Genomic DNA, 17,649 nt, shown 5'->3' with positions numbered 1-17,649 from the left:
AAACTTGGAATGCTTTTTCTTGATTAATTTTGTCTCTCTCCCAAACATTGACACCAGGACTGTAACTAGACCAGCCACCCAGTCATACATTTGGTGCATTATCATGATTTATAAAAAAGAAAAATGGATTCAGCTGCCAAAAAAATGTAGTGATTCAGTTGTCCAGTGATTCCTTTACAAAGTTAGTGTCGTGATCTGTTGAAAATCTGTGAAGAACAAAAGAAATGTATCCCAATAGTTTTCCCAGCACTGAACATAGAACATAAATAGACAACAGTATATTTCAACATTTTATTTACACAGCAAAAAAAAAAAAAAAAAAAAATCACGCCAATTAGGTTGCATACTATTTACAGCTCATCCCATTTTCCACATTAGTTTAAGTGGGTGCAATGTCAGGTGGGCAATTCTCAGTCAGATTTTCTAATAGGTATTCCAGCCATTATACTCAAACAATCCAGGAACATTTCCCCTAGTTTCTTTAACAACTGAGCAATCAGCAGAGCCCAAATACATTTTTAAAAATCCAACAGGAGCAGGTATTAAATAATCAGCTAATTATATACATTATATAAATGCATTATAAATCAAAACAACTCCCAATCTGTCGCACCATAGAATCAAGAGATTACATGGCTGCGTTGGGGGGGGGGGGGGGGGGGGGGAGGGAGGAAAGTGTCTAGTCACGATGATCCAGTCATCGTGAGTGCTGGGCAGGCTTGGCGGACCAGCTGGTCTTTTCCTGCCTGTGAATTTTGCATATTATACATCCACATGCTAGAATTCCCCATATTACACTGCTCCGGGGGGGGGGGGGGGGGGATAAACATGCATAATAGCTCATTCATGAATAGTATTGCCAGAGGCCTGGGAAATTTGTAGATAGGGATTTATAAAGAAACACTAAAAAACAGCATAGCAATTGGTCACTCCATGACCCAGTGAGGGCTCATTAATTGATGTACAGTAAAGATTCTCTGCTATTAGGTGCCTCCTTCTGAGGAAGTGATCTAAATGCAAAATGACAAAAGTGAGCAATGTGCTGCAGTTAAGGAAGTAGAAATGCCTACTTCAGTCTCAATTTCCACATAGCCAAATTAGTCAAGATGGGAATTAGAAAATTGTACTGCACAACCCTGCTTTATGTGCAGTGTTGTGTGCACATACCATTAAAGTCAATAGTGCCAAGTGTGCACCCATTATATTCATACAATTTTCAGTCAAGCTTTAACTTTATACATCACATGAATGGAGAACACAAAATAACCATCAAATTTTCTTTACATTAAAGAATTCACAAGTATTTTAGGGACTGTCTTGACTATTTTATAAACACATATACAGTACTATATATATTATATACACACACACACACACTAGCAGGGGAGCCCGGCATTGCCAGGGCAATTTTGGGCCGCGCAGTCTCCGTGCCCGTCTGTCCCTCTCCTCGTCTCCCTGTGCTGTCCTCTCCCTCCCTCCCCTCTCCCTGCCTAGCGCCTGAGGCCCGGTGCCGTTGTGATAGCAGCCGTGTGGGGCCTAGCGGTTGAGGCGCGGCTGGGCTGTCAGGCCGAGACGGACCCGAGCCGAGCTCCCCCGCGGATCGCACGGCTGACCGCTGCGGCTCCCCTGACCGCTGTGTGTGTCGGGCCGAGCGGTTGCAAGGCACGGCCCGAGTGAGCCCAACTTACCTGCCGCTCCGGCGGGGCGGGAGCAGGATCCGGAATGTGGGGGTTTGTTTTGGTGCTGCTGTCCCTGTGGGGATGGAAAAAATGGCGGCGAAGTTTAGGGAGAGTGGAGGATTAGGACCTGCCCGTGACGCACCTGCCCGTGACGCACTGATTGGTCAACCATCAGGTGAGTGAACTGTAGGATTGGTCAAGCAGCAAGTCAGTCAACGCTAATGACAGGTAGGATTTTTGAACTTTTTTGTATATTGTCCAAACAATGTGTGTGACACGAAAAAGTAAATACGCCTACAAAGAGCCCCCTAATAATAAGCTTTCTTTTGATATAACATGTGTAGGTACGCTCTAACTTTTGATTGTATAGCCGGACAGAGAGATAAGATATAAATCTGTGGCTAGGACCACTCTGCTCCAGACCACATTACAACCTTGGTCCCAACATGGACAAAAGAGCTGAATTCCAGAGGTGAGGGGAGAGTGACTGCACTTGACAGAGTGTGGCATCAAGGAGCCCTAGTAAAACTGAAGTCAATGGGAATCCAGGAGGGGGGGGGGGGGGGGGGGGGGAAAAAAGAGAAAACTCTCCACTGGCTGGAGTCATACCTAGCACAAAGGAAGGTGGTTGTTAGAGGTCAATCAGCTCAGTCCCAGGACATCCTCAGAGCAGTGTCCTAGGCTTAAACATCTTCAGCTGCTTCATCAATGACCTTCCCTCCAGGGTAAGATCAGAAGTGGGAACACTCGCTGATGACTGCAGTGTGCAGTTCCATTTGCAGCTCCCTCAGATAATGTAGCAGTCCATTCACACATGCAGCAAGACCAGGACGACATTCATAGGAACAGGAGTAGGCCATTCAGCCCCTCGAGCCTGTTACGCCATTCAAGGAGATCATGGCTGATCTGCGACCTAACTCCATATACCCGCCTTTGGCACATATCCCTCAATACCTTCGGTTAACAAGCTATCAATCTCAGATTTAAAATTAATTGATCTAGCATCAATTGCCTTTTGCGGAAGAGAGTTCAAAACTTCTACCTCCCTGTGTGGTGTAGAAGAGTTTCCTATTTTCACTCCTGAAAGGTCAGGCTCTATAGTTTTAGACTATGCCCCCCTAGTCCTAGGCTTCAACCAGTGGAAAGAGTTTCTCTCTATCGACCCTATCTGTTCCCCTTAATATCCTGAAAACTTCAATCAGATCACCCCTTAACTTTCTAAATTCTAGGGAATACAACCCTAATTTTTGTAATCCCGCCTCATAACTTAACCCCTGCCGTCCAGGTATCATTCTGGTGAATCTACGCTGCACTTCCTCGAAGGCCAATATATCCTTCCTAGGGTGTGGTGCCCAGAACTGCTCAGTATTCCAGGTGTGGTCTAACCAGGGTTTTGTATAGCTGCAGCATAACTTCTACCCCCTTGTATTCTAGTCCTCTAGATAGAAAGGCCAGCATTTCATTAGCCTTTTTGATTATTTTCTGTATCTGTTCATGACATTTTAACAATCGATGTACCTGGACCCCCACGGTTTTTAGCTTTGCACCATTTAGAAAGTACCTGGTTCTATCCTTTTTAGGTCCAAAGTGGATGCCCTCACATTTGCTAGAGTTTTGCCCATTGTCAATATCCCTTTGTAATTTTGCGCTTTCATCTACACTGCCTACAATGCCACCTAGCTTTGTCTCATCGGCAAATTTGGATACATGACTTTCGATGCCATTATCTAAGTCATTAATAAATACTGTGAATAGCGATGGATGGGGTGCAAATCAGACTTGGGCTGATAAGTGGCAAATAAGATGTGTCACACAAGTGCCAGGCAATGACCATCTTAAACAAGAGTCTAACCAGCGCCATTACAATCGTCAAATCCCCCACGATCAACATCCTGGGGTCACCACTGACCAGAAATTTAACTGGACCAGCCACATAAATACTGTGGCTACAAGAGTATGTCAGAGGCTGGGTATTCTATGGAGTGTCGCACCTCCAGATTCCCCAAAGCTTTTCCACCATCTGCAAAGAACAAGTCAGGTGTGTGATGGAATACTCTCCACTTGCCTGGATGAGTGACGCTCTACCACCACAAGAAGCTCAAAACCATCCAGGACAAAGCCTGATTGGCACCCCATCCACCACCAGTGCACCGTTGCTGCAGTGTGCACCATCTGCAAGATGCATTGCAGCAACTCGCCAAGGCTTTCTTCAACAGCACCTCCCTCGGCCTCAATCACCTAGAAAGACAAGGGCAGCAGGCGCATGGGAACACCATCACCTCCAAGTTCCCCAAGTTATAGCGCTGCTCCTTCATCATCATTGGGCAAAAAAGAAAAAAGACTTGCATTTATATATCGCCTTTCACCACCACAGGACGTCCCAAAACGCTTTACAGCCAATGAAGTACTTTTTTGTAGTGTAGTCACTGTTGCAATAGGAACTTACGAACAATGACAGGTAAAGACCCTCTGGTCCATCCAGCTTGTCCCACACAATTGTGATACCTTGTGTATCACACAATATACACGCCACTCAAAACCATGTGATCTCCCAAGAGGGGCAAAAAAAGATAAAAACCCCAGGCCATTTTGGGGGAGGGGGGGGGGGGAAGAATCTGGGAAATTCCTCTCCGACCCATCTGGATGATCAAAACCAGTCCAGGAGATCACTCTGGTCCCAAATTCCCGGCATTACTTACCTACTGAAAGGGGTGATCTCCACCCCCGCCAGAAACAGGGCCATGTAGAAAACGAATCATTGCTGCCGAATAAGTACTTCAAACAATGACATCTCCAGCCTGGTCCAGAAAAATCTTTGATCAAGTCACTCTAAACCTCAAGGCGAAAGGACTGAAGTCTACTCTCAATTAGACAACATGGATCCCACCTTCAGATTAATCATGGAAAATGCAGAGGCTCAGGAAAAAAGGAATACTTGAAAAAGGGAAAAAACTTTCAATTAGTAGTAAAAGTTAAAAAAGGGGAAGAAAATAGGAGTGAAAGGAGAGAGCAAATAGAAGTAAAATGTTTAACTCATGATATTGGAATAAAGCCAGTCTGCATATTTGAAGGCTTTCTTACATCAGCTGTAGCTCACTTGGCAGCACGCTCACCTCCAGGTCAGAAGGTTGTGGGTTCAAGTCCCACTCCAGTGCAGTACTGGAGTGCTGCACTGTCTGAGGTGCCTTCTTTCAGGTGAGATGTTAAACAGAGGTCCTGTCTGCTCTCAGGTTGATGTAAAAGATCCCACGGCCACTATGTCAAAGAGCAGCAGGGGCATTGGTACCGGTGTCCTGGCCAATATTTATCCCTCAAATCAACATCACTAAAAAACATTCTCTGGTCATATCACAGTGCTGTGAGAGAGAGCTTGCTGTGCATGAATTGGCTGCCTTATTTCCTACATTACAAAAAGGTACTTCATTGGCTGGGATGTCTGGAGGTCGTGAAAAGGTGCTATATCAATGCAAGTCTTTCTATGAAGAAAAGGAGTTTGTTTTGCATTCTCTGCACGGGTTACAAACCTGACTGGATGCCATGAATTTGTTAACCCTCTAGGATTAAGAAATTACAAGAAATTCAAATCATCAATCAGCTCCTTCATTTCAGATGCGTTTCTGCTAACGAAATCTTTTGTGTCTGGAGAAATCTTTTCCAATCCTGCTTCTTTTAGGGCTGCTAGATATTCTTCATTGGTCTGGAAATAATTGAAACAGCTTTGAGTTAGATTTCTATGGTGATCACATTATGCGGTTCAAATAGTGAGATGATGATGAAGAATATACCTCAATTATACAGTTACTTTAGTCCTAGAGTGCACTGCAGAAGATACACCAATAAAAGAATATTGAAATGAACTACATGAAGCTTAATTGTTATGGCAAAAGCCAATTAAAGAATCAGCAATAGCAGGGGATGTTTTTTGGACAACAGCCTTTAGCTGAGCAGAATGGCGACAAAGTGGAACAACACTGCACCAAGCACAACTGTGGGAGGGGAACCTCCAATTCCAAAAATGGTTTCGAATTGAGAATCAGGGCTAGAATGCTTGTTTTGCCGAATTATGGGGTTGCATTATAAACATGGATTTGCAATAATAAATTCCATTCCTTACATCCTGGCAATGGTGAGTTCAAGTTACCGCACTGCAATGCGCAGCTGTTAAATGCATAAATATAAAATTATGCTAGTGGTAATCACAGATCTCGATGTAATTAGTCAGTCATTCAGGAAAGGACGTAAAGCTAAACTTTATACAATATAAAATAGGTTAAAGTATTTTAACTGTTCATAAGTTCCTTCCTAAAAAAAAAAAAACCTTTTCATGGATTATGTTGAATCTGGTTTTGAATATAATCCTCTTTCCTTCACACAATACCTGGAGTACAAGAAAACTGAACCCCAGTATCATAACAGAAGTATTTACCTTGGGCCTGAAGCCTTTACCATATTCATAGATCTCAGTTCCAGGAATTATCACTTCTTTCTCAAAGAGCTCTTGTAAACTACTGGCAATTTTGTACAAAATTTCTTCTTCATAAGCAAATACGGAACCATCCTTTCCAGCAAGAATGACGAGCTGAAGTCCTGGAGCTAGGCAGGGAAGACCATCAATCGTACCCAGGACCACCATGTCCATTCTCTCTGGCAGGTAGAGATCTTCCCAAGATTCAAGCATATCAGGCCTTCCCCAATAAACCGTGTCATCCAGGTCTCCAATTCGAAGTGGCATGCCGTTGGAAAGATGGCACAAATTTCTTCTGTGTTTACTCACTTGGTTGGTTACCAGCAGTAGATACCTTGCACCTAGATTGAACAAGAGCAAATGAACATTTTTGAAGTCAAATACCCACTCAGCGGTGAAATGCACGACATGGTATGGTACTGAAGCATGCCGTTTAGAAAGATTGCAATTTGATTGTTGTGTGCTGAGCATTGGTTGTAAAGCACTTTTAGACGTCCAGTGGTCTTGAGAGGCGCTATATAAATGCAAGCCCCCCCCCCCCCAAGTGAGCTAGCCAATTACAGCTAGGGCAGCAATCAGGTGCTGTACTTTAATTTAATGAGTAGCGTTGGGGTATGAAGGAGGATTAATCACCCAGCGTGTCTGCTTCTGACTGTCAGCCAGTGATCCCTGTAAGGAATATATGTGGATATCAGGCGCCACATGACGCCATCATGAGTGGGGAATACAGGCTACCGCACTAACTATAAAGCAGCCATTTTTTGCAAGAAGGTTGCTGGCACTTGTAGACCTAAATCCCAGCACAACTTTAGACCACCTTCAGGGAAGGAGATGAGGAAGCTTTTTGGGGAGGGGGGGCGCAACATGTAGAATATGCTCCCAAGGTGGGCCACTAGGCACTAACAGTACCAACCATGCTATGCTCACTGCGCAAGTTCATTCATGAAGAATGGCCACTTGGGCGACGTACTTGAAAGCCATTAAATTCCAGTGCTTCCCAGAGAATAATAAATATATTATTCATTCTTGGGATGCGGGTGTCTCTGGCAATGCTGAGCTTTATTGCCCATCCCTAGTTGCTCCGGTAGTGGTATATTGAAAAATTAGACACTGGGTTGCTAGGTGGCCGAGAGGGAGGTCGGTCGGTCGACCGAGAGAGGTGTGTCGGGTCGATCGAGAGGTGTGTTTATTAAGCTGAAAGTCAAGGCTCCCATAAGGAGATTTGAGGTGAGTCACCACACATCACTCTTGTGCACCAAGAACAATGCAGCATGCAGGAAAAAGAAAAAACTCTCATCTCTACAATTGAAGGAGCATGGACAGAAAAAGGATTTTTTTTTTAAAGATAAAAAACCTTCAATCACCCTTTCACACTGTCAGGGTATCCCATAGTGCTTCAGTGTTATTTTGAACACACCAAGGTCCCATAAACAAAAAAGATATTCCTCAAAATAGTGCCAACAACCCTGAATGTCCACCTGGTCAGTATTGCACTGGTGTTTCTAGATTAGTTGCTCAAGTCCTGAAGTAGAGCTTGAATTTCCAACCTTCTACCAAAGAGTGCCATCACCTTTTGAAAGACAGCAATAGTAGAGATCAATTTATTTTAATAGTCTGTAAAGGAGGCACTTATTCAACCACAACATTTATTGTTAAAAGGAACACAACTGAAATCAACCTGGCTTTAGTATGTACAATAATCATCATTTTATATAAATGATGAAAGTCCTTTACCTGGCTTCAGTTGGGAGAAATCTCTGATCCAAGATTGATCACCCAGTCTTGTTTTTTCGAAGTTCTCAATACTGCCCTTCCTAATAAAGAACAGTCAAAAATAAAGTTTATTTATACACCACTACACAAAAAATTGTGAAACTGCTGCAGGAGTCACAAACTCTGGAGTTTCCTGAACTGTATTCTATCAGTATATGTAAAGCAGTGAACTAATGCAGCAGGGTCACAAATATATGTATTTTATATGATGTAAAACATTGACTACATTCTAAATAGCTAGCGAGGATGAACGCAAGTCAATTAGTCAAAAATAATTATATTGCACAACATTCTCATGGGGGGGGGGGGGGTATTTAGGATTAAATCTTTCAATTATTGGGATCATGGCACAAATCTAACTACTGTATTTAATTTGTTCCTTTAGATCCTGATGTATGTTAGGAGGTTACCACAACAAAATGCTAAGAACTTCTGGACTTTATTTCATTTGCTAGGAACGAGTAGACAAAACTAGCTCAAAAATACAAACCAAACTGGGTGCGACTCATTCCAGCCCTAGTTTTGTTGTGAACTGTGCTTCAGATTTGCACAATAGCACGCTGACATCACACAGAATTAACCTAAAACTGTATTGTCACAATTTAGAAACAAGGACAGGGGCCTTTGAGGACACCCAGAAACAAAGTGGGGTAAATTTTTATTCAGCTTGTACAATAAAATGATCTTCATTAGTAAAACAGAACAAGTACAAGAGACTGTTGTACTTTTACAAAACAGGAGATAGGACAATATCCACGCTCAAAATATTCACTGATCTCACTTCTATTCAAGTCATGCAAAGTGTAGCACAAAAACCAAAAGTTAAAGGAGATATTGTAGCGGTTCATGTAGATCGCCACTAAATAAGAGTTTGACTTCGACGAACTATAAATAAGTTGTTTATTTACAGGAACAGGCTAATTACAGCAGGTAAGATAGCAGGTAAGATGGCTGACTGTAGGAGCACCGTGGTGTAGGTCTTGTCCCAGCAGGGACTCCACGAGGACTGAGTTCGCAGTCCTGTGGGGAGCGTGATGACGTCATCACGCTCTGCTGTGTGTGTTCCCGCGCTTTGGGCGTCACGTGATGCGCGTTGTTGCGTCGCTGGCCGTTGAGGCCGAAGACGCTAGGCCGGGCTGTGCTTGCTGCAGGAGCGGAAGATCGCGTCGCTCCTGTCGGCTGGCCGTTGAGGCCGAAGACGCTAGGCCGGGCTGAGCCGGCGCACGCACATCACGTCATACGTGACGTGACGTCAGCGCGTTAGGGCGCGCCTTAAGGGGCAATGGCCCCAACAGGCAAGTTAAAAGGGCAACGGCCCCAAAATGTAAGTTAAACATACAGCAAGGTAAGTTAAAGGGAATTATGTGTCTCAATGTAAGGGACAACCAGTGGTACCGCCACAATATACAGTAGCAATTCTATACTCTCCCTTCAGTTGAACTCATCTCTCAAACACTTTTTATTCTTTAACAGAATTAGAATGCATTGGGCATGATCTTAATCCCATGCATACTTGCAAGAAGACATGATACAGTAAGTGAATTTACAGTCTTAGATTAGCCACATTGAAAATTGTAAACTTGGTACAGCAGCAGAACTCCACCCGTTTCTCCACCCCCCCCCCACCAAAACCCTTAGTTCAAGGATAAATTGATCAACTGTTTCCAACAAAATGGGATCATCTACCACCAGCCTAAAGCCCATTAACACCAATTATATGCATTCTTACAAGTTCAGTCTACGATTTAATCTGCAGTAGTAATCAATTAATTTCCATTTACATTGGAAAGATAGCAAGTTATTTGCTTCCAGAGGCACCAGGTTTCTGTGTTGAGGCAATAAAATTTGCTTTAATTGTGGGGAAGTTAGCTGGGGATCCACAGTGCTTCACAACAATGTTTTATCTTGATGTGGGGTGTGGAGGAGAGGGATGAAAAGGATGGTGCTTTTAATCTTGCTCCACAGAAGCTTGCCTCCTCAAATCAGTAACCAACACTGGGAGCAGCAGGCGGTTTACAGAACATACCAACTCAGTCTTAGGACTAAAAATGGTCGCATGAAGTTGTAAACACAATGAAACAGGTACACTACAAGTTAGGCAAATATATATGCTCAACATCGAGCATGAATAGAACCAAGAACAGATAATATTTTTGTAGCCCTGATGGAGACAAATGTATATTCCTTATATTACCATTAATACATTCATTACAATAAACGCCACTCATTACAATAAATGTATACTACAATCGCATGCGTATATCACAGGAACAAAGTAACTAAAGTACAAGGTTGTAGAAAAATGTATTTACAAGGCAGTTTGCTGCAAGGACACTTTACTAGTCACAAGAAGCTTTTTGTAACTTTGGTCAGGGCTGTTTTGGTGATTTGGCAGAGAGGAAACCCAATTGGAGAGACGGGCAGAGATTTGAGAGTCAAGGAGTTTGGTGATAGGTATACAGTTGGCAAGAAGAGGGGTCCAGGGAATCACATGCACTTTTGAAACTCAAATTTAACAAGACGATACCAATGTAGGTTTAGCAGAGCGCAGCCTTACCACCAACTCAAATGCGGTATCTACTTTTGTTCTGTCTTCTCATCATCTTTAACATTTCTCATCTTCAGAGGACATCAATAGATGGTGCAGTTTATTATACCACCACCTGCTGGACTAACATGAATAGGTCAAACACTGTAGAACTTTTTTCAGGTGAAATACGAGTTGAAACAGATGGAGAAGCTGGGAGGTCAGTCCATTAGACAACAGCTCAGTTGTTCTTTGGGATAAGACAGCAAGACAAGTGCAAAATACAGAATTCTTCAAGATAGTCTCAGTTCTTTGTAATGGCTTGATGTTTAATACATTTCTGAATTATTTCTAAGTATCATTCTTCTGATTTCTCCAAAGAGACTTATCTTTAGATGCATTAAACACTCAAACATCCAGTCCCATTCGTAATCAATAGCTATCTCAAGGAAGAAGTTGTTCAAAGCCGAGGAAGAAGTTACCTTTTTTTTTTAAATAAAAGGGCAGTTTTGGTTTTCACATGCAGTTCTTCAGCTCATCAGGCAATAGCTGGTATCCTGGAGAGATCAGCATTCTTAATTCTGGTCATCATGGTCAAACCAGTCACTTCCAGGGATAGCATTTAATTCTATATTGCTTTTCAATACAGTCACCAAGCACAAGAAATTATACTTTCTCACTTCGCAAACACTACATTTGCAGTTTTCTCAGAAAAATCGTGGACCAGGATATTCAAAGCACCAGTAAATAGTCCAAAAAATCCCATGTAATAAACTGTTACTTATGGAGTCAACATAAATCAGTGCCTCAAATAATGAAGAGATGGATTCAGGAAATGCAACCCCCATTCACCTGTAAAAACCCAAGGATCCCAGACAAAAACAACAGAAATTGATTTCATCAGTCTCGGTGATTAATTTAGATAACATTTTCTGTCTCCCATTCTTCTCACTACATTCGGGACTTTAGAAGACAAGTATTTTGATAAATCTTGATAGAGGTTTTCCATTTGTAATTTAAGTTTCAAAAGGTATCAATGTCTAAAGTCACTGCTTCCTGTCGATTCCTGCTGTATTTGGTGCAGTAGTTTATTCATGACTTGCTGTGGGGTACTGAAATGGCAAGAGTACCAAATCTGGCAAAACATTGTGTACTCCATGGGAAAAGGGATGATTACTGTTGGCCTCAATGTCCCCAGGGATTGCTCGATTACTTTCCAGTGTCACTGGACAGGTGTGAGTGAAGGGAGAGAGGGAGATGATCTAGTTCCGCAGTACTGCTTCCCAAAGTCAAAGTTAATATTCGCTGTGAAACTAAAGGCAAGTCATTGTTCCAGGAGACAAGATGGGGCAGAAGATTTGGGAATGGGTAGAAAAGAGCACACAGTCCCGTGTTTGACCCTTGTTCTCTTCTTGGGTAGCCCGAATTCAGCTTGTACAATAAAGAAAACCCAAAACTACTCCAGAACCCCTGGGCTAGGAGGGGAAGCGGAATAGCCAGTCAAGTGTAGCAGGGCCAGATCTCTATCCACCACCCTTGTTGTACATGTGCTTGTGAAAAATAATGGGTTCAGCTGCAATAGGATTCAAATTATCTACTCATTGAAAAGATTATACCATGCTATCTTTAGGAATGGCCTTTTCCTATTCCCAATACTTATGCTCTTTCATCTGAAAAAAACTTACCGATTTTTATCTCCAGAGGAAATAACATCAAAACCTGGTTTCACAACAATGTTCATGCTTGAAGATTTTTCCAATGCTCTTTGCAACTGTAGCTCACTGAGCCAAGCAGGCAAGGATAAATTTCACAGCAGAAATATTTACACCACCCTGTAGAATAAGTACAAAGGCTTGTAAAATACTGAAACAGCAAATTCCAACATAATACCACAGGGGAAAAAAAGCAAAGAATCACTAATTTAGAAGGTGCCCCATGTACAATTAAATTACAGGAAACTTTCGATTAACCGGCCCCTAAATAACCAGAACGCTCTATCCACCGGCAAAATTCAGGAGTTGGTTCAGATAACTTTTATTACTCCATTTGTTGCTGTGCAAGGGTGTAGCTGAAGCTGTTGCTAAGCTACAGAGGCGCTTGCAACTTGTGCCGATTGTTTTGAAGCTGGGTTTGTTGCTTTATACGGAGCGCTGAGCTCCGTATCTTTTACTATAGCGTTCGGTTATCCGGAATTGTTGATGAACCAGCAACACGTCGGTCCCGTCCGTGCCGGATACCAGAAAGTTTCCTGTACTACAATTTGCATTTATATTGCACCTTTAAGGTAGGAAAATGTCTCAAAGCACTTCAGGAGGTGTAAGGAAAACAAGACACCAAGCCAAAGCAGAGATAAGGGTGACCAAATCTTGGTTGATAGGTGGGTCTTAAAAGGAGATAAAGTAATTTAAAAGTTGAAAATGCCAATAAACTGACTGACATAGTAATAAGGGCATTTGAAATTAACGAGAAAATAGTCCCATCAGCTGTTAATGCATAAAAACGTATGGCATTTCAAGCCAGCTTCGAACCACCCCCAATTTTTTTTTTTTTTTTTTATATAAAAACTATTGGTTTCATTTCCTGTGTTTTCTCTCAGTCCTGACGAAGGGTTTCGACCCAAAACGTTGACTATTTCTCTCTCCACAGATGTTGCCAGGCCTGCTGAGTTTTTCCAGCATTTTCTGTTATTTCAGATTTCCAGCAGCCACAGTATTTTGCTATCATACAATAGGTTAATATGGCTAAGAAACTTGAAGGCATTTTCTAGCAAACAACTCCTCCTCTCACCCCAAGTCAATGGCAGCGAGAGACCCAAAAGCAGACCTTCTGATAAATCTCTAAGCAAAGGCAACCACAGCACAGAAAGGAGAATTTAAAAACATTTCTGAAGTCTTTGGCACTCACCTGCAATTAAATTAAATCTAAAATTAATATCGCTCTGCTGCTCAGACAATTCCACCAACAATTATTCATACATGGAGATACCATGAGACTGTTATAATCCACAGTTCCAAAAATAAACAAACATTTTCAGAAGGAATACTTCAGCTAAATACTTTTAAATTAAACAGGTTTATGATGCTTAGCTAGTTATTTAAATTAGAAACAAAATTACAAGTAGGGTTTAACAGGTACAGGAAACTCTCGTTTAAACGGCACCTAAATATCTGGAATTCTCTATTAACCGGCAAAATTCTCACTCCGAAAACAACACCTCAATAACCGGAAATGTTGCCAAGTCCGAGTCTCCCGCGGTGGCCGAGTTAGTCAGTGGGGGGTAGTTCTCCAAACTGCCACTACTCGGCTTCTTGGCGCTGTCGAAAGTCCGAACACCTTAATAACAGGAGTCTGACTCTAAAAAGGCAAGAGTCCACTAAGCAAGCAGACATCCGGGACATGTTTAGGAAAGCTTCCAAAAAAGAGTTGAAGCAGTGGAAGTGCCTGAAGAATCTGTTGAAGTGCATGATCCTGATGACCCAGCTGGCATGGATATTCCTGATGAACCAGCTGACCTGGAATAAGTGTACAGTCAACTACAGTACTGTATACAGTCGTTTACTGTATAAGTTTTGTTTTACTGTTAAGTAATTATAAAGAGTTATGGATTACCCTCAACTGGCAGTACTGTACTTAATCAAGCATCTTCCACCATCCATTTAACACAACATTCTGTAGCTGAGTACCCAATTACTGTATACTGCACACTTCTTGATTTTTTTATTTTTGTTTGTTAAAAATAGCCTCGGTAGATAGCCCTCTCCGTCATCCAGAATTTTTAATCAACCAGCACCATCCCGGTCCCGTCGGTGCTGGATACCAAAGAGTTTCCTGTACAATGTACATCACCTGCTATTCTTACCACAAAATGGTGGCCAATATGAAACAAGTAAAACAAGATTTAGATTAGTTGAATGATACAAAATCCCCATTGTAACCAAAAAAGCACTCAAGTTTCATTTATAACACTGCAGTTTTCTGATTAAAATAAAAACTGAAAATGTTGATGTATCCCATCTCCCCACACAGCAATAAAAAGCACTCTGTAATCACTCGCTGTTGATTTCTATTTTTTAAGTTCCATGCTGTCTTCATCAAATGTTTCTGAACCAGTCAGCCTTTAGAACTATCTGAAGTTTAGCTGCTAAATCTCAGATACGCCCTGCCTCAGTCTTTTGCAACCATTAGAAGTTTCAGCATATTAACATGTTAAGCTAATTTGCAAGCACGATATTAAACACTTTTCTGCCGAGAAGGATCAGGACCCTCAAGCCCGAGTGAAAGCCTCGGGGCCGAGATCCTGGAACTGATGGGCAACGCGGGACAAGAGGAAGTTAGTACAGGCAGTTAAAGCTCATATTTGAACTCGTAAAACAGAGCCTGGAACTTACAACCGGGATTGTAAAGCAAGAGATTGTGGGAACAGCTACTTGAACTGCCCGAACTAGCCTGTGCACTTAATGCGATCCCTTTCTAATTGACACCTATAGCAATGGCAAATGGTTAACACCATTCACCCGATATAGGTATTTGTCCTCGATAAGCGGGGATGGTGTTAAGTGGTGGGGACTGTACTTCAAAAGGGAATAAAATCAACACAATAAATGCCCTCGTGTAATAAGCCATTTCACACACTACACACAAGCATAGATACAAGTACAAGGAGGCTTCTTCCCCCTTCCCTAGGGTAGCAAATTTATCCAGGAAGCAGCTGAGCCATAGGAACCATACCAGTGGAAGGGGAGACACTCATCAGTAGCAAAGGGTGGATTTGCCATGTTAAAAAAGTGGGGATCTGCCACATTAAAAAATGCAGAGTAGTTACGCTGAGAAGGGAAAAACCAGAGGGTTCAACCTCTGCAGTACCCTCACCCGCCTCTAGTGGTCACTCTGAAAAGTGGCAACGGTTTCACCACGTTGCCTGGCCACAACCATATCTAGACACATGTGGTATATCAAGGGAAAGGGTGGGGGCAGGGGAGAAACAAGAACCAACTGTGAAATAATTGGTTACTACATTGTTTAAATACCATACTAACAATGGGTCTTCATTTTAACCACTTTTCCATATCCTAAAAAAAGTTACACCCTCACCCCAAATCAATTAATTTAAGCCATATTTCGTGGTGGTGACGCAGCTGTGCTACTAACACACTAACTTGAGATTTGCTGCTGTTGAGAGGATCAAAGACAGCCAGCCGGTTGTTCCATTTAACCAACTCTTCACTGGATTTACTGAGCACATAACCATTGCCAACAATGAGAAAGGACGGTCAAAAAAGCCAACTGAAAGGAAGTCTACTGCCTGGATCCAATAAAAAGGCTAATCTGCCACCCCCTCCCTGAATCGATTAATTTAAGCCATATTTCGTGGTTGGGATGCAAGTGTGGCACTGACACTAACTTCAGACTTGCTGTTGTCGGGAGGAACAGACACTGTATTTATTGAGCACACAAGATTCCCAACAGTGAGTGAGAAATATCAGAAAAGGGAAGGCCCTCTAAATGAAGTCTACTGCCTGGGTCCGGTAAACAGGCTGATCTACCACCGCCGCCCTTCTAGTTGTGACCTTGTGAACAGTCGCACCCACGTTTCACAATCAGCGGCGCTGCTGGGCGGACCGCACCGCGCATGTGCGGCGCGCCCTTCTACCCATCGACCGCTGACCATCCCCCCCTCGCAATCGTGGTATTTATCTATATTGAAAAAAAAGTTTTATTTTTAAGGGGTAAAACTATAATTAAATTACACGCGAAAAAGTATTGAACTGCGATTAAAATTGGAGTTCTTTTTTAAAAAAAACACCGCGCTTCCGCGTGCGCAACAACTTTAGTCGATGTATTTTTTTTGTAAATCACGATTTTAAAACAATTTAATTACCTTAATGGGAGACCTAGAGTGACACGGTGAGGTTTTAAAATCTTCTCACAATCATTCCTTGTTGTTTCTTTTGTCCGCTGCCGGACTGTGCCTGCCGAGCTCTGTTCCTGATGCTTCAAAATGGCGCAACTACCAACTGCCTCAAAGTGGCTGGAAATAAGCTGAAATACGTTGTTACGTCATTACGTTGCAGAGACTTGCATTTCTCTTTCCACGGATGTTGCGTGGCCTGCTGAGTTTTTCCAGCGTTTTCTGTTATTTCTCACATTTCCAACATTGCCGATCCTCACATTTCCAACATTGCCGATCCACACATTTCCAACATTGCCAATCCGCACATTTCCAACATTGCCGATCCGCACATTTCCAACGTTGCCGATCCGCACATTTCCAACACTGCCGATCCTCACATTTCCAACATTGCCGATCCGCACATTTCCAACATTGCAGATCCGCACATTTCCACCGTCTACCGTGGTTGACACGGCCCTCGACCGTGTCCGTTCTATCTCCTGCACTTCTGCCGTCACCCCTGCCCCTCCCTCCCGGAACCACAATAGGGTTCCCCTTGTCCTCACCTTCCACCCCACCAGCCTCCACATTCAACGGATCATCCTCCGCCATTTCCGCCACCTCCAACATGATCCCACCACCAAACGCATCTTCCCCTCCACTCCCCTTTCAGCATTCCATAGGGACTGCTCCCTCCGAGACACCCCAGTCCACTCCTCCAGCACCCCTTCCCCTTCGCCCGGCACCTTCCTGTGCAAGTGCAGGAGATGCAACACCTGCCCTTATACCTCCCCCCTTCCCATTGTCCAGGGCCCCAAACACCCCTTCCAGATGAAACAGCGATTTACTTATACTTCTTGCAATCTAGTATACTGTATTTGCTGCTCACGATGTGGTCTCCTCTACATTGGGGAGACCAAACGCAGATTGGGTGACCGCTTTGTGGAACACCTCCGTTCAGTCTGTCAGGGTGAACGTGAGCTTCCAGTTGCCTGTCATTTTAATTCACCGCTCCATTCCCACTCAGACCTCACCGTACTCGGCCTCTTGCATTGTTCCACGGAAACCCAGCGTAAGCTCGAGGAACAGCACCTCATCTTCCGATTAGGCACCTTACAGCCTTCCGGACTCAATATCGAGTCCAACAACTTCAGATCATAACCTCGGTCCCTATTACATTCTTCCATATATTTTTTATCCACACCTTTGTTTTGGCCCTTCCCCCTTTTTTTCTCTCCCACGTGGCAGCTGTCTCTCATTCTGCCAGCGCATTTCACACCTAATCTAGAGCCGTCTTTTGTCTCTACTAGTCCTA

The 17,649-nt window shown here is 43.0% G+C and overlaps 1 protein-coding gene across 2 annotated transcripts; it reads right to left on the bottom strand.

Moving 5' to 3' along the window:
* Positions 1-72: 72 nt before the first annotated feature.
* Positions 73-16,753, bottom strand: LOC147102847 (uncharacterized). Of its 2 annotated transcripts, XM_085963732.1 has the most exons (6): positions 16,323-16,753; positions 12,130-12,276; positions 7,879-7,958; positions 6,106-6,485; positions 5,204-5,376; positions 73-206 (listed from the first exon to the last, which is right to left on the bottom strand). In XM_085963732.1, exons 2-5 carry the CDS (start codon positions 12,183-12,185, stop codon positions 5,248-5,250), a joined length of 645 nt encoding a protein of 214 aa, XP_085819858.1. In that variant the 5' UTR covers positions 12,186-12,276; positions 16,323-16,753; the 3' UTR covers positions 73-206; positions 5,204-5,247. The 2 variants fall into 2 exon arrangements, with proteins under 2 accessions (XP_085819858.1, XP_085819857.1); XM_085963731.1 differs by lacking the exon at positions 73-206 and having other exon boundaries at positions 278-5,376; positions 16,323-16,750.
* Between the last annotated feature and the right edge of the window lie 896 nt (positions 16,754-17,649).

Source organism: Somniosus microcephalus, chromosome 21 (assembly GCF_052327205.1).
Source record: "Somniosus microcephalus isolate GS21.2 chromosome 21, FLI_Smic_1.0, whole genome shotgun sequence".
NCBI classification, from domain to species: Eukaryota; Metazoa; Chordata; class Chondrichthyes; order Squaliformes; family Somniosidae; genus Somniosus; species Somniosus microcephalus.
This window is presented reverse-complemented; position numbering and strand designations above follow the sequence as displayed.

Excerpts from the sequence above, each read along its gene's own strand:
- LOC147102847 (XM_085963732.1), bottom strand. The coding sequence starts at position 12,185 with ATGAACATTGTTGTGAAACCAGGTTTTGATGTTATTTCCTCTGGAGAT. Across the intron at positions 7,959-12,129 it reads TCCTCTGGAGATAAAAATCG|GAAGGGCAGTATTGAGAACT; the intron begins GTAAGTTTTTTT and ends GTTCTTTATTAG. Across the intron at positions 6,486-7,878 it reads TTTCTCCCAACTGAAGCCAG|GTGCAAGGTATCTACTGCTG; the intron begins GTAAAGGACTTT and ends TGTTCAATCTAG.